This window comes from Vicia villosa, linkage group LG6 (assembly GCF_029867415.1).
Source record: "Vicia villosa cultivar HV-30 ecotype Madison, WI linkage group LG6, Vvil1.0, whole genome shotgun sequence".
In the NCBI taxonomy this organism is placed as follows: domain Eukaryota; kingdom Viridiplantae; phylum Streptophyta; class Magnoliopsida; order Fabales; family Fabaceae; genus Vicia; species Vicia villosa.
Window position 1 is genome coordinate 78,495,980 of NC_081185.1, and position 17,303 is coordinate 78,513,282.

A 17,303-nucleotide genomic window follows, 5' to 3' on the forward strand; every position below is an offset into this window, starting at 1 on the left:
ATTGAAAATAAATTTTAAGAATTAGTGTACCATTTGAGAAGTTTTGGAGATACCGTAAAGAGTGTCGCTGCATGGCGTCGATGTTCGCACTTTCGAATGGCGTTGGAATAGTTAATAAGTTAGTAACGGTTATGTTGAAGAAGTACCAGAATGGTCGACATATGTGTAGTCGATTTGAGATGTGTCAATGGGTTGTTATGTTGGATGGTTGGACGTGGAAGTGAAGTTGATGATGGTTGTATCGGATAAATTTTCGAGGACGAAAATATTCTAAGTGGGGGAGAGTTGTAACACCCGGTATTTAATTAATTATTTAATTAAATACTTTCAAATTATTTCAAATTTAATTATTGAATTTGTGGAGTGTTGAGAATTGTTGACATGAGTTTTTATGATTAATTAGTTGATTAAGTAATTGATTAAGTTGTAGAAATAGTATTAAAGAAATACTAGATTTACTATATGGACTTAATTAAGTGATGGTGGTAGTAAAAGGTGGGGTGTGAATGTTAGGCCCAATAGGTTTAATGAAATTAGGTTAAGATAAGAATTAGGTTAATTAGAAGAGAAAAAGTTTTGGGAAATTGGTCATGCGAAGTTGTAGAGAAGAGAGAAAATAGGAGAGAAATTCATTCCCGTTTTTCTTGCAGCAGTCTCACTAAATCGAAGATCCCTGATTCGTTAACCGTTGGATCGTCGCCAAATTTTGTGGGTAGGTTCGCAACACCTATAGCTAACTTTTGACCGTTGGGATCTTTAAAATAAGGTCTGAGTTGTGAGATATGATCATCGCACTGTAGCTGCATATTTGGGAAATTTTCAGCTTTTGATTCTGATTAAAAGAGGCAATGGTTGGGAGCTAAGGCTAGATGGCTTCGATCGGTAGAATTGTAGAACGGACTCCGAATACAAGGTAAGGGGTGGGGTTCTAACTCTATAACCGGACTCATGATGAATGATATGTGGGGGTTAAATTCGTAGGAAATTATTCCTGATTATTTGTTGTGATTCTGTCGTGTTGATTCGATGAAATTAGTTGTTGTTGTGGTGATAATTGTTGTTGTTTTATGCGAAGTTGAAGGATGTTTCAGTGACGATGTATACCTCTATTTATTAGTATAGCGACGATATAGGCTTATGCCTTATGACGATGATGTTGTTTGTTGTGTGTGTTTGTTGCATTCATATACATATGCATTTTTGGCGACGGCCTGGATTGGCAAATTAGTGACGAAGGCTTATGCCTTGATGCCTCTGTTTAACTGGCAATTTGCGATGGGGGCTGAAGCCCTGGGTACCACATGCATGTGCAGTTGTAGAGTCTCATTGTATGTGGCATGAGTGTGATTTAATTGTGATGTGATGTGACTTGAGTTGTTGTTAAATTGTGATAATATGGAGTTGTAATTATAAATTGTTATACTAATGACGTGTTGTGACGGGTATTGTCTGGAAGATGAGAAATAGTTGTTATAACTATTAATATGTTGTTGTTATTTATTTTTGTTAATTATAACTGTTCAGGTTAATTGTTATTATAAATGTAGTCTGAAAGCTGTAACGTGATAATTTCGTATGATTAAATTCTAATATATTGTTTATCATGCGTTTGTTTATATTGGTAGATATCTCACCCTTTCTGAATGATGTTTCCCTACCATGGGAAATTGACAGATACTCAAGATAGCGGTGGAAGTTTGAAGTGATTTTATGAAGTCTTTAGTTGTTGTTAGTTCGAGTTGGGTCTTGCTCTGATACGTAGCACTCGGGGGATGAACGATTGTCTTTTAATTGTTGTTATAACTATAAGTTGTTAACTTTTAAGTGGAATTTATGAAGTAATATGATGTTGGTGAAGTTGTTTTAGTTTAATAAAAATATTATGCGAAGTGAAGTTGAATAATTGATATTATTATTAATAAAAGTTGTTTTATTTTTTAAAAGAGTAAACAGGTTTTATCGGTTCATCCGAGTTATGTGCTATGTATCTATGATATATGTGATTAAGTTGTTTGTTGTTTTACGTTGAATGTGACATCCCAATTGTATGTTGAATTTCCGCACTCTGATTTTCTGTATAATTTATCGGGTAGATTTGGGGTGTTACATTTTCTGCAGGTTGGGGTTTCTGAAATCGCCGGTTCGCGCCGCGTGCACAGGGTTGGCGCCGCGAACAGGTGGGCAGAATGCCAGGATGTTGTGATACGCATAGGTCGCGCCGCGTGCACAGTGTTGGCGCCGCGAAGGCGTAACTTTTTCTCGTTTCGCGTCGCGTACAGGTGTTTGCGCCGCGAATAGCTTGGCAGAGAGCCAAGGATTTTTGGAACGCTCAGTTCGCGCCGCGAACCAAGTTGGCGCCACGTGCTGTTGATGTTTGGGACTTTTTTTAAAAGTTTAACGATGCATAACTTTTTAACTGTTAGTCCGTTTGATGTGCCGTTTCGAGCACAGTGAAGCTAATTAAGTGATTTATGCAATAAAATAGTGTTTGAGTTGTGACTCAATTTTATTTTAAAGCACTTGATTTAATTGTTTGTGGTGGTTTATGCGTATAAATGCACTGGTGAATGTTTTGACTATTAACTCGTCTTGATTGTGATTGATGATTAATATACATGTGTTGCTGATGTAAAATGTATATTTGAGATGGTTGGAAAAAAATAGCATAACTATTGTGTGGCTATTGTTATTGCATCGGTTGATGATTATGATTGTTCAGTTGTTTGGTATTGATGATTAGCATGCGGTATGTGATGCATGCATTTCATAATCATGTTGTGGGTTGTATCCCTTATGGTGGTGGGACAGCGGTAGCTAATTCCCATTGTGTGGAATTGGTGAGAGAAGTAGCCGAATCTTTATGGTGGTGGATCGGTGAGGTGGGTTATCCCATGTTTGGTACCACATGCATTTAGTTGCATTGCATTAGGTTGTTGTGTATAATTGTAACATGAATGGAAGTAGTCCAATGTTATAATTTGTGTGTAATTGGTATGGATGATTGTATCTGATGAATGTTGCTATACTATCTGAATATAATTGAATTTGGGTGAATAATGTATGAATGAAGTTGTATTATTTATATTCCTATAACATTTATTAATGCGAATGAAACTCACCCTTACTGTTGTTATTTTTTTCAGATTGAGGAGTAGCTTGTGTACTTGGTGAGGATTAGCTCGTCAAGTAATTCGTTAGAGTCAGTTGGGTCTGTGTCATGCTCTGGTCGTGTAACACTGGGAACGTTATTTTAGGATTGGTTGATAAATCCTTGTTTTGTTTATGGTTTATGGTTGGATCATGAGTCTTCGACTCTGGATGTTTAATTATTCAGTTGTTAAGAATATTCCGCTATGTTAACATGATATCTGAATAATTTTTGGTTTATCGTTCCTTTATGGCATGACATGAATCTTTGTTTACTTTGTTGGAGTTGTAATACCCTTCTTCATGTTTTACTCTGATTTTTGTTAAATTTTCCGCGGGGTTTAGAAGGGTGTTACATATTCCAGTGTTGTAAATGTTGATGATGTGTTGATTGTTGTTTGACTTGTTTTGAATGTCTGTTTATGAAACAATTGGGTGAATGATGCAACTGTGATGTGTTATTGCTTTATAACCTTATAACATTTGTTAATTATGATGAGACTCACCCTTACATGTTGTCATTTTCAGATTGAGGATAACGGCTGTTCGACTCGGTGAGGATTAGCTCATGAGTCAGTATTTAGTTAGCGTCAGGTGTCATGCTCTGGTAGTTGTAACACTGGGGACGCGATTGTTTAGAGTTTACGATTATGACTCTAGTTATGTTTGATGTTTTGAAGGACAAGTTTTAAAGATGTTAAACTTGGTCAGTTGAATAAATTTCCGCTGTGTTAACATGAAACGTTTTAACTTATGATGATTACCTCAGTGAATGCATGACATGACTGAATGGTGTTTATTTATTATGAATTGTGGCACCCTTATTTCATGTACTCTGAATATTTGTTTTATATTGCCGCGGGGTTAGTAAGGGGTGTTACACCGCCTGCATTCAGTGTTGATTCAACTCACTTTGAATGGTAGGAGAGAAAAATAAACACACATTATTGGGTTTGATGATGATCTTTGGGATATCCTTGAGGATGACATAGATATTCAAGTAAATGGTGTGGGAATGTTTGCTGACATAAAAGTTCTCACACCAACTCAAAAGAAAATGTACAAAAAACACCACATAGTAAGAGATATTATTGTTGTACCTCACTCTTAATACATAAAGATCTTAGATAAATCAACTTCCAAGATTATCTTTGAAATCATTATGTGCTACCTATGAAACTAATCATCAGGTGAGAGAATCTAAGGCCAATATTCTAGTTCACCAGTATGAATTCTTCAAAATTAAGGATGATGAAGATATTGAAACCATGATCTTAAGGTTTCAAATTCTTGTATCACGCCTTCAGGTTTTGAACAAGAGTTATACTTCTACAGATCATGTCAAGATGATTCTAAGGAGTCTTCCTGTGAGATTCAGACCTAAAGTTAAAGCTATTCAGGAAGTTAAAGACCTGAATACTTTAAGTCTTGAAAGTCTTATTAGCAACCTTTCGAGCCATGAAATGGAACTGAATAGAGACGAGCCTGTGAAGATATCCAAATCACTGGCTTTAAAATATGCTGCTAAGAAATCTAGTGGTAAAGCTTCTAGATCCCAAGAGTCAGTAAATCAGAAAAAGATTATGATGAAGGAGTTTCTGATGATAACCTAGATGATGAGGAAATGGCATTATCATTAAGAGATTTCAACATCTAGCCAAAAGGAATAAGAGGTTCTATGGTAGTAGTAGTGGCTTCATAGAATCTAGTTTAAGAGACAAAGATGATGACCAAAAGATATGCTACAACTGCAACAAACCTGGTCTTCAAATTTAATTGTTCTGATCTATAGAAGGACAAGTCAAAGAAAGGAAGCTTTCAGAATGACAATTTCATAAACAAATTCAAGAAAAGTCTAATTGCAACATAGGATGAACTTGAAAAGGAAGGAAGTTCAGACAAAGATGAAGGAGAAGTAAATCTAGTGTTAATGGCTCTCACATCATCTGATGTAGAATCTGAATCCTACTCTAGTTCAAAATTAGACTAAGAAATTGAGGTATTTTCTAACTTATCTCGTTCTGATCTTATTTCCTTCATTCAAGACCTCATGAATCGTTGCAAAGACAAAGCAAGACACATGAAAATCTTATAAAGAGATCATGATCTTTTGAAAGAAGAGTTAAAAATGTCTCAAACAAATTTGAATCTCTTGAAAAAGATCATAAGGCTCTCTTAGATAAAGCTTCTGATAAAACAATATATGAGCATGAAGTGGCTCTTCAAAGTTTCATCGCAACAAATCTTGAGATAGCTAAACTTGCTTCCATGATCTATGGAATACATAAGAGCAAAGGAGAATATGGGTTATAATGAAGAATGCTTCAATGTTCAACTTCTAAAGAAATCCTCATATCCTTCTTCTTTAAGCAAAACAACGCTAAAAATTTATTTTGTGTCTGCTTCAGGTAAAGGTAAAAATCTAACCCAATCAAAATCTAACATTGTTGACTTAAAAGAGTTGAATAAATCTACACATGAGACCTCAAAATCAAGAGTTCCGAAGAAGTCAATTCTCAAAAATCTGCAATTAAAGGTTAAGTATAAATTTTGAGTGCTACTAACGAAGAAACTTTACTTGATTAATATAAGTCTATTATTTAATTTATATTTTGTATCTTAATTTATTTATTACTTTATATTTTCTGCACTGTTATCTTATTCAATATATATTTGATTTAATTTAGATATCATTGAACATGTTGTTTAAAAGAATGTTGTTTTATGTCTATTCACATGACTTTGTATTGAAAATTTAGGAACAAAATGATTCATTGTATTTTGTGGGGTGATTTTGCTGAGACTATGCATCAATTTATGGAGAGCCACCAATCATCCAAGTTAGTTGTCATGATACTTAAACTTTGCAAGTTGAAAATATACTTTGGTTAGTAATGATTTTGGTTAGTAATAATTTTTTATGATCTTATATTATAGTTAGTATTAAATTTGTGTAATTAAATTTAATAGAGTTGTTTTAGTATTAACTAATGATACTATTTTTATAATAAGGGGTTATGAGAGTATCTAACACTTTTTGTGGAATTAAATTAATGTTGAATGATGATGTGTTAGATATTGTTGAGTATAGATTTAAGTAAGTTGATCAATAAGTTGAACATGTTATAATATGGGAAGAAAAAATATGTTCACCAAGTTTAAACTTATTAGCTTATATTTACTAAATTTATAGGATGAATGAGACTGAAGTTAAGTTGAACTCACTCAACTTATTATTCAAATGAGTGGTCCAACAATAGTTCCTTTATAGGATGATTTGATGCAAACAACGAGGATGACCATTGATGATTTGATTGAATTGTCAGATTGTTTCTTTTTAACTTTCAAATCACAGGTTAAGATTGAAAGTTGGTATTCCGGTCTTACTATTGAGAAATATAGGGACCAGGTTTCAGTGACTTTACAATAGTGTAACTTTGGTAACTTTAGGCAAAATAATTTCCATCACATTAATACAATATATATTAGTTATTTATTTATGTAACATATCAACTAAAGTTACAAAGTCATGGGTAACAGTAAAGTTACCCAAGCCATTCCCGAAATATAGACATATCTTTAGGATTGTGTAATGACATCCAGTTGATAATTACAAAAATGGAAATGCATGTGCTTGAAGAAAAAATTATATCTAATAGAAATATTGGTGAAAAAATTTGTATTCCACAGTTATCACTGACTCCCTCAAATAAAAGACTTCCTTTCAAATTTCAGCATCAACAATTTTCATTGATTGTTTCATTCACTATGACTATCAACAAGAGTAAAGGTTAGTCACTCAAACATGTTGGAGTGTATCTGATCTAATCATAATCAATTTTCTTCCATGTAGGTGAAGATTCAATTGTAACTCAAAATGTAGTTTACAAAAAGTGTTTCAGAATATTAAAAGTTAGTAGATTATTTAAATAAAACAATGTAATTTTTTATATGATATTTAAAACTTTTCTATTTTTAATTATGCGTTATTTCATTCCGCAGAACTATTTGTTTCATTCATGAGATTGCATTTAATTTTTATTTGCAAGTTTGAGTAAGATTATCAATAAAAGCAAGTTTGTTCTTCATACCCACCCCCACCCAATTTGTTTTACCATTTTTCTGTACATCATTCTTTTGCACAATATTGAACTAGTCAAATATTTAAAAGCACAATTCTATTCCCAAGCACTTCACAATCTCCTTCCACAATTTGGAAAATGTCAGATACTTGAATACCTCAAACAAAAGTTGAACAAGTTATTCATGATGCAGCTATTCTTATAAACTAAGAAAGTATATCACTTTTTAAGTTTAACTTCAAAGTTTAACTTCAAAACTCTACTGTATGTATTATTTACTATTACACTACTCACAAGCATGGTTATGAAATTAAGTAAGTTTAATTGGAATTAAGCTAACCAGAGCCTCTCCTGCGAGCACAGACAAAGTAATGAGATTCTATAACAAGGTAAAAACAAAACAACTCTTATTGCATACTTACATATGATCATCCAACCAATGAGTTTAATACATTGAAACTTAGAACATCTTTAACAAGGTTGCCTAGACCGCGAAATCTAGTAGAGATCAGAACATGCAATTCTCATCTAGTAACTGTAACGGAATAACTCAACACTAAACTCACATAATATTAAAAGAAGTTGTTCATCATCTATATATAATATTAAAAGAATCATAAGCATTATAAACAAACACGTCTCTCTACAGTGTAATCAGTTTCAATCAATGAAATCATTCTTTCACTTTTACATAATATGAATTCCTCTTTCTCTCGACACTTCCTAATTCATAGTTACATCAATACCACTCATTCATAGGGCTCCACTTCCTAATTCATAGTTACATCAATACCACTCATTCATAGGGCTCCAGAAAATCATCAAGTTACTGCATTCCCCATTCAATAATTAAAGCACCCGTAAGCAAAAGAAAATACTGAAATGTCGTGTCCTATAAATTTTTAACATATTACTAACAAAGAACACTTTTATCAGACAATTAAATAATGCAGAAAAAAATATGGACGTGACCAAGTCCTAAATCTTCTAAACAGCAAATTCTTCCACACAGTATCCAAACAACTAAAAATTCTTAGCCCGACATTCAAGGGAGCGGTTATGAAATGAAGCAAGTTTAATTGGAGCCAAGTTAATCAGAGCCTCCCATGCAAACAAATGAAAAAGAAGACTATAAGCAATGTAAAAACAAAACAAGCCTTTTCACATAATTACCAATAATCATCTAAACAGTAAGTTTAGTATATTGCAACTTTTTTTATTTGTGATTGATGAGGGCCGGAGCCCGAAAAAGAAGAGAGTTACACAGTTCTCATAGAGGAACTCCCAATTTTATCCGCTACATAATGCACCACAACATCTTGAGGGCAATTATCAAAATAAGCTGAACCAATTCTATTACTACTTCCCATTTTAGGAAGAGTTGGCACTGCAATTCGCCTCTCGATACACATGAAAAATGCAAAACTCCAACACTTTTTGAAGCTCCCTTATGATAAGCTGAAGTAAATTCGTACCTGCTCCCAAGTGTCTTAGTGAATCCCTGAATCCAAGTGTCATCACTGCTCCTCATTAAGCCTCCACAGCTTGCCAAGCCAGCATGATTTACTGACCCATCCGAGTTGAGAGTTGTCCAGTCACCACTAACAGGACTCCAATGAACTTGCTTCACCTCTTTCTTCCTTGCTGCAATCTTGTTGTTCAGCTCTAAGCTCCTAAAGTAATACTGCACCTTATCCTCAATATCTTTTGCTAAGTTATGCGGCATGACACAATCATCCACATACATTCTTTGGCTCCTCCAATACCAAAGCAAGTGATAAGTTGTAGCCCCCAAAGCCTTCCAATTACCACTCTAGTTATTGCTGATGTCCCTGATGAAATTATCCATTGTTCCATTAAGCATCATCCTTTTTCTTCCAAGCACTCCACCATGTTCTATCAATACTATAGCACCAGATGTGCTTGAATTTGGGGTTGTTGATCTATAATTCAAAACGACTACAGTTAAACAAGAGAGTGAAAAATAAAAACAGGAAAATAGAACAAAAGTAAAAAGTAAAATAAATGAATGGATAGATCACAAAAGTAAAGCTATTTATCTTTGTTGAAAAACAAAATATTAGCTTCAATCAAGATGATACGGGTGACACGAGGTTATAATACAAAAAATTAGATTCTATACAAATATCATTATCAAGTAAAGAAATAAAATAATAATACATCTGGTGGCATTAGCATGGATGTCGAATTGGAACAAGAAGAATATCTAATTTCAAAACATATATTTATAATTAAAATATACATAGATACGAGAGTTCTAAGCAGGGATATAAGATCACTCAAATAAATCAGCATACCACTTGTACAAAATGTAATTTAATCAAAGTTGAAACTTAACTCTTCTTATCTACCAATATATCTACAAATATAATGAATCCATTCAAGTTTGCTGATGTGCATCTCGTAAATTTGTTTCCCACTTTGACCTTTCATTACGTTCATTCAAGTTCTTTTCAAACTTAAATAATGGATTACATTCCAAAATGAGGATTATTTCATGCTTAATCTGTGTTTAAAATGTTTTCAAGACCAACCCAATAAAGAATATCCAAAAGAGGATGAATGTCTTCTTGGGAGATACATGTTCTAGCTACTCCAATCTAAAGAAAATGCATCTTCTATCTTATGATAAACATTAAACCAAACCAAATTCATTCAATCAGTAAGCATTCAACAATCAAATCAAAGTCATCATAAGAAAATAATCACAATATGTTATACAACATACACATACTAACATAAATTCAATCAAGTAAATCTTCAAATAGAAACTTACTTTCATCGAACTGAAACCAAACTTTCAACATAATCCTTGCAAAAGGCCCATCTCGGTTTATTGGTAACTATCTCTACTCTATTATTTTCCCAATCATATATAGCTAGCAGGCCTCGCTTGTTTGCCAATACCAAAGTATTCTTATTCTCATAAATGTGCAAAGGCAACCAGCATCCAGTGTGTTGAAGATTTTGATATTTAATTCTATAGAGTTGAGTCCAAGACTCTCCAACCCCAAATTCCTTCATCTGCCATATAACCAAACAAGTTTGTTTGAAATCATAACAAAAACAAAGAGACTCCATTAACATAGAAATAGTCGGCTCAATAAGCGGCACTTCATCCAAACCGCGAGGCGGCATTAACTGCACATGTCTCTCAGCACCCAAATCAAGTGAAATGATCACAAATTGATCAAGAGTAATATCATAACTATGATAAAACCTATCCGCAGAGTAACAATTACGCAGCGCCAGCCAATTAAGACTACCATTTAAATAAACACCATGGTTCTCACTTGGAAGAGTTAACCGGAGAGGACCAACCGGAAAATCTTGAATATCTCTCCAAACATTATCAGCCACACTAAAAACTCTCACCTGTGTTCTCAATTGAGTTTCAGTGTCACCAATTTCTTCGTCACCACCAACCACTCGTAAAGCGACTACTTTATAATTATCAGTTAAATTATCATAACCAAATGCATATCTAGAGAAGAAATAACGATGCTTGCAATAATCCTTAAAATGGCCTAATTTCTTAGATAAAGCATTTGTAGCTGGATTATAGAAATTGAGCCAGCAATCTCTATAACTATTAGTGAAACTATCATAATGAGCAAAACAGAGCAATCCGTTACAAGAACCAACCAACCAGTAATGGACAGTATCCAACAACTGATGGAAAGGCTTCTCCGGAATGGTGATCAGAGGATTGTCGAGAAAACTGTTTATAGGGAGAGTGACGAAACGGAAATCTGCTACGGAATTTCCAGAGACGAGTGTGAGTTGAGGGTTTCGAGCGGATCGACGGAGATGAATTTTGATAAAGGTGGGATCGGAAATGAGGGAGTTGAAGAACTTACTAACACATTTCATTTGAATGAGAGATTTGACAGGAAGGAAGGAGAGGACTTCCGCCATGATTTCGTCGGGGAGGATTGGCGGTGACGACGGCGAGCTGGGCGGCCGACGGGTTTGAGAGAGAGGGAGATCCATTTTCTCGTGACGGAACTGACGGAGTTGGAGACTCGTTGAATTGAAAAATGAATTGCTGTACTGAATGCTATGCCAGTGGTTGTGACAACATTTGTCTTTTTTTTTTTTTATAGTAAACAATTTTTATTCTAGAATGAAAAATAATTAAATATAAAAAGAGTGAACACTCTAATGACATTGAAATTAGGTGGATACTTATCCATTATTCATACAATATAATCTCACTTTTTATAATAATTTATTTATATTTACTTTATTTAACTAAAATTCATAGAATATTTATCTCAAATCAATATACTTATTCATTATTTCATTCTTTATTATAACAAAATTTATTGAATAATTCTAATTTTCAAGATATTATTTCACTTTTATAATATTTATTTTATGTTTACTTTATTTAACTAAAATTCATATAATATTTATCTTCATATACTTATCCATTATTTCATGCTTTATTATACTAAAATTCATTGAATAATCCTCATTTTCAAGATATTATTTTACTTTTTATAATAATTATTTATATTTACTTTATTTAACAAAAATTCATAGAATATTATCTAATATACTTATCCATTATTTCATGCTTTATTATAGTACTAAAATTCATTGAATAGGTCTCATTTTTAAGATATTATTTCCCTTTTTATAATAATTTATTTATTTATTTTACTTTATTTAACTAAAATTCATTCAATACTATCTCAAGACACTTATCTATTATTTTGTGCTTTATTATACTAAAATTAATTGAATAATCCTCATTTTCAAGATATAATTTCACCTTTTACAGTATTTTATTTAGATTTACTTTATTAGACTAAAATTCATACAATATTACCTCAGTATACTTATCTATTATTACATGTTTTATTATACTAAAATTCATAAAATAATCCATATTTTCAAGATATTATTTCACTTTTAATAATAGTTTATTCATATTTACTTTATTAAACAAAAATTCATAGAATATGATTTCAATATACTTATCCATTATCTCGTGCTTTATTATACTAAAATTCATTGAATAATCCTCATTTTCAGATATTATTTCACTTTCTATAATAATTTATTTATCCATTATTCATTCTTAAAAATTTTAATATATATATATATATATATATATATATATATATATATATATATATATATATATATATATATATATATATATATATATATATATATATATATATATATATATATATATATATATATATATATATATATATATAATTTATGTTTATCCAAATTCAAATCTAAAATCTTAAAAGGAGTATACTCTTGTCACACAACTAAAACTCACCAATACCTAAAATATATCTATAAAAATAGAGTCTTAGGTACAAGTTTAAAAACTCAATATTTAAAACTTATTGTTGCATATAATATTTTGACTTAATTTAAAATGAATATTTTATATTTAATTAATTGATTAATATTCTAACAACACAAGTTGAAATTAAAATAAAATATCTAAAAAAAATTATGATAAAGTATTTATAATGAGATTAAAAGATTATATTATTTTTTGTTTTTGTCAATGATTGAGAGAATATTTAACTCTGCATAAACTTTGAAAGCAATAAAAGATGAAGTTATTTATTAAATATAGTCCCTATATATGTTTTAATATTTGAAGTAAATATGTTTTAATACTCTAAAATAACATTTGAAAAGATAAAATTTAAAGTAAATTATGTTTTAATATTCTAAAATAACATTTGAAAAGATCAATTTTGAAGTAAATTATGTTTTAATATTCTAAAATAAAAAATAACTTATGATATAATAATATTGAACACTCTATTAACATTGAATCTAGTTGGATACTTATCCATCCTCAATTCATGAAATATCATATCATTTTTTATTCTCTCTTCTCCTATTTTCTATTTACATTTTAAATATATCGAATAATTATTATATTTAGATCATATATAAATTAGATATATTAATTTGTTAATAAAATTTAAAAATAATATTTTGAGAATTAAATAAGGAGGGAAATAATTTATTTAATTTAAATTTAATTTTTTCATATGTTTTACCTGAAAGTATCGATATCCAACTAAAATCCTGAATATCTAAGAATTTACCTATAAAAATAAGCTCTTAGGCATGATTTTAAAAATTCAATATTTACCAACTACATTAAATATTCCATATATTTGAAAAGTAAATATTTTTTATTAAGTAAATCATGTTTTAATATTCTAAAATGAAAATAATTTGAAATATAAAAATAGTGAACACTATAGTAACTATGAGTCAAATACCTATCCATCGCAATACATTTGATCCTATTTATAAAAATAAATTATTTTTTAAATATATTAAATAATTAATATATCCAATAAATTAAATACATTGATTACTCACTAAATTTGTATGGTAAATATGTTTTATTAAGTCAATTATGTTTTAATATTCTAAAAATGAATCTTAGAGGAAAAATTCGGATGGGGACGGGAGCGAAAGCGAAACGGGGACGGGGAAGGCCACCACGTGTGGTATCACCGCCTTCGATGAGCTCACCTTCACCACCGCCGTCATCGGTGAAGGGGACTCCGACTCTTCCTGTAACTGAGGTAAATCTTAATGTAATTGGGGATTCTGCTACTGTGTGCAAGAGTGCAATTGGGGATGAAAAACCTGAGGAAACCCTAACTACGAAGAAGATAACTCAATCCAATGAAGGCAACAAGAACAAGATTGAGGACCAAAAACTCTGGATGGATGTGCTATCGGAGAATCGTAATCCGACGAAAGGCTTGTCGATGCATTATGTAACACCGAGTATGGAGAATGGAACAGTGGAGATTGAAATTGAAGAAGAAGACATTGTAGATGAGATTCGGTATTGGGAAACTGCGCTTGTTATGTATGCTATGGGTGAATACCTTAGTATGCATACGGTGAAAAGCTTCATGATGAAGACGTGGAATTTTGTAAAATTGCCAGAAATGTACTATCATGATGATGGATATTTTGTAAACAAATTCTGAGTGACAATACTCCTAGTATTAACTGTGAAAATGGCTTTGAGGCACTTGAGGTTTTGAATGACCTCATAGTGACCTTAGATAGGGGTCCATGTTAGTCTCATGGAATGTAAGGGGACTAAATAAGCCTGGTAAGCTTAAGGAGATTAGTTCCCGTCTTCAAAATTTGAAACCAGGCATTATGATTCTTATTGAAACTCGGGTTAAAAGTGCAAAAGCTAGTAGTATTAGAAATAAGCTGAAGCTTTATGAGAACTACATTGATAACTATCAGTACCACAGTAATGGAAGAATTTGGATCACTTGGGATAATAGAATTGTTGATATCAAAGAGATCATTTCTTCTGACCAATTCATTCATTGTGCTGTTCACAATAGTCAGGGTACTTTCATGTACTGGCTCACTGCTATATATGGGCATAATCAGTTGGAGAAAAGGAAGAAACTCTGGAAAGATTTACTCAACCTTAACCCTAATCAAAACACTCCTTGGTGTGCTATTGGAGATTATAACAATGTGGCCCAAGCTCAAGACAGAATTGGGGGTAGACTGGTCCTGGAACATGAGTATAAGGATATGTAGGACATGATGCATAAAGCTGACCTGAGTGAGATGGATAGCCTAGGTGAGTACTATACTTGGTGCAATAGACATGCTGAGGACACCATACACTCTAGGATTGATAGAATGTTGTGTAATACTGCTTAGTTTAAAGAGTATATGGACTTGACTCTTGCTCACATGTCTCCAGGAGTTTCTGACCATGCTTTACTTCATGTAATCCCCAAGGTGGAAAAAAAGAGGTACTCTAAACGATTCCAGTTCTTTAATTGCAGTACTGATTTAGCAGGGTATGAGGAGGCTGTTAGAGAGAGCTGGAACAAACCTATCAGAGGTTCACCTATGTATGTACTATAGAATAAACTGCAGAGATTAAAACCTGTGCTCACTAATATTAGTAAACCTCTGGCTGAGCTAAAGAATCAAGTGAATCAGGCTAGACTTAATCTTGAACAGGCTCATATTGACCTTAACAATAACATATTAAGTAGTACTTGTGTTGCTAGAGTTAAGGAATGTACTGAACAAGTTATCTACCTGAATGACATGGAGGAGAAAACTCTTATTCAAAAAACAAAAGTTCACTATACAGCTTACTACTATGCCACTCTTAAGAAGAAGAATCTGAATAAAAACATTAGCCCAATCATAGATAATAGATAGCAGGTCTCGCTTCTTTGTCAATACCAAAGTATTCTTATTCTCATAAATGTGCAAAGGCAACCAGCATCCAGTGTGTTGAAGATTTTGATATTTAATTCTATAGAGTTGAGTCCAAGACTCTCCAACCCCAAACTCCTTCATCTGCCATATAACCAAACAAGTTTGTTTGAAATCATGACAAAAACAAAGAGACTCCATCAACATAGAAATAGTCGGCTCAATAAGCGGCACTTCATCCAAACCGCGAGGCGGCATTAACTGCATGTGTCTCTCAGCACCCAAATCAAGTGAAATGATCACAAATTGATCAAGAGTAATATCATAACTATGATAAAACCTATCCGCAGAGTAACAATTACGCAGCGCCAGCCAATTAAGACTACCATTTAAATAAACACCATGGTTCTCACTTGGAAGAGTTAACCGGGGAGGACCAACCGGAAAATCTTGAATATCTCTCCAAACATTATCAACCACACTAAAAACTCTCACATGTGTTCTCAATTGAGTTTCAGTTTCAGTGTCACCAATTTCTTCGTCACTACCAACCACTCGTAAAGCGGCTACTTTATAATTATCAGTTAAACTATCATAACCAAATGCATATCTAGAGAAGAAATAACGATGCTTGCAATAATCCTTAAAATGGCCTAATTTGTTAGATAAAGTATTTGTAGCTGGATTATAGAAATTGAGCCAGCAATCTCTATAGCTATCAGTGAAACTATCATAATGAGCAAAGCAGAGCAATCCATTACAAGAACCAACCAACCAGTAATGAACAATATCCAACAATGGATGGAAAGGCTTCTCCGGAACGGTGATCAGAGGATTGTCGAGAAAATTGTTGATAGGGAGAGTAACGAAACGGATATCTGCTACGGAATTTCCAGAGATGAGTGTGAGTTGAGGGTTTCGAGCGGATCGACGGAGATGCATTTTGATAAAGGTGGGATCGGAAATGAGGGCGTCGAAGAACTTACTAACGCATTTCATTTGCATGAGAGATTTGACGGGAAGGAAGGAGAGGACTTCCGCCATGATTTCGTCGGGGAGGGTTGGTGGTGACGACGGTGAGCTAGGCAGACGGCGAGTTTGAGAGGAAGGGAGATCCATTTTCGCGTGACGGGAGTGACGGAGATGGAGACTCGATGAATTGAAAGCTGAATAGCTATGCCTGTGACCACGTTTGTTTGTTTTTTTTTTAAAGTAAATTTAGGATATATAAATACTGAACACTATACTAATCTTGAGTCAGATTGACTCATACATACCTATCATCTTATCTTATTTCCAAATAAAAAAAATGTAGATACATTGTATAATTAATTCATCTAGATAATAGTTTAGATATACTATTCAATAATTTAAAAAAAAATACTTCTTATTAATAAGACTAAAAAAGAAATATTAATTTATTAATTTTAAAATTCTAAAATGAAAAAATTTAAAATATATAAATATTGAATAATATTTATCTAATCTTATTAACCTTGAGTCAAATTGAGTAGCTATTCATCTAATCTTATTTGAAAAAAAAATATTATTTTTTAAATATTTTGAATAATTTATTTATCTAAATAATATATAAATGATATGTTATTCAATGAATTTAAAATGTAAATACTTTTTATAAATAAGAATTAAGGAAATAACAATTTACTTATTTTAAAAATTTAAAATATATAAATAGTGAACAGTAACCTTGAGTCAGATTGAGTACATATCCATCTTATCTTATTTATAAAAATATATATTTTTAATACATTGAATAATTAAATCATTTAGAATATATATATAGATTATATATGATATTCAATAAAT

General features: G+C 32.1%; 2 protein-coding genes across 2 annotated transcripts; both read right to left on the reverse strand.

The window, feature by feature from the left end:
* Nucleotides 1-8,370: 8,370 nt before the first annotated feature.
* Nucleotides 8,371-11,322, reverse strand: LOC131611704 (F-box/kelch-repeat protein At3g23880-like). Its single transcript, XM_058883611.1, has 2 exons — nucleotides 10,027-11,322; nucleotides 8,371-9,172 (listed from the first exon to the last, which is right to left on the reverse strand). The coding sequence occupies exon 1, from the start codon at nucleotides 11,241-11,243 to the stop codon at nucleotides 10,029-10,031; it is 1,215 nt and encodes a 404-aa protein (XP_058739594.1). The 5' UTR covers nucleotides 11,244-11,322; the 3' UTR covers nucleotides 8,371-9,172; nucleotides 10,027-10,028.
* A 3,342-nt stretch (nucleotides 11,323-14,664) lies between these two features.
* Nucleotides 14,665-16,653, reverse strand: LOC131611705 (F-box/kelch-repeat protein At3g23880-like). Its single transcript, XM_058883612.1, has one exon. The coding sequence runs from the start codon at nucleotides 16,593-16,595 to the stop codon at nucleotides 15,300-15,302; it is 1,296 nt and encodes a 431-aa protein (XP_058739595.1). The 5' UTR covers nucleotides 16,596-16,653; the 3' UTR covers nucleotides 14,665-15,299.
* Nucleotides 16,654-17,303: the final 650 nt, after the last annotated feature.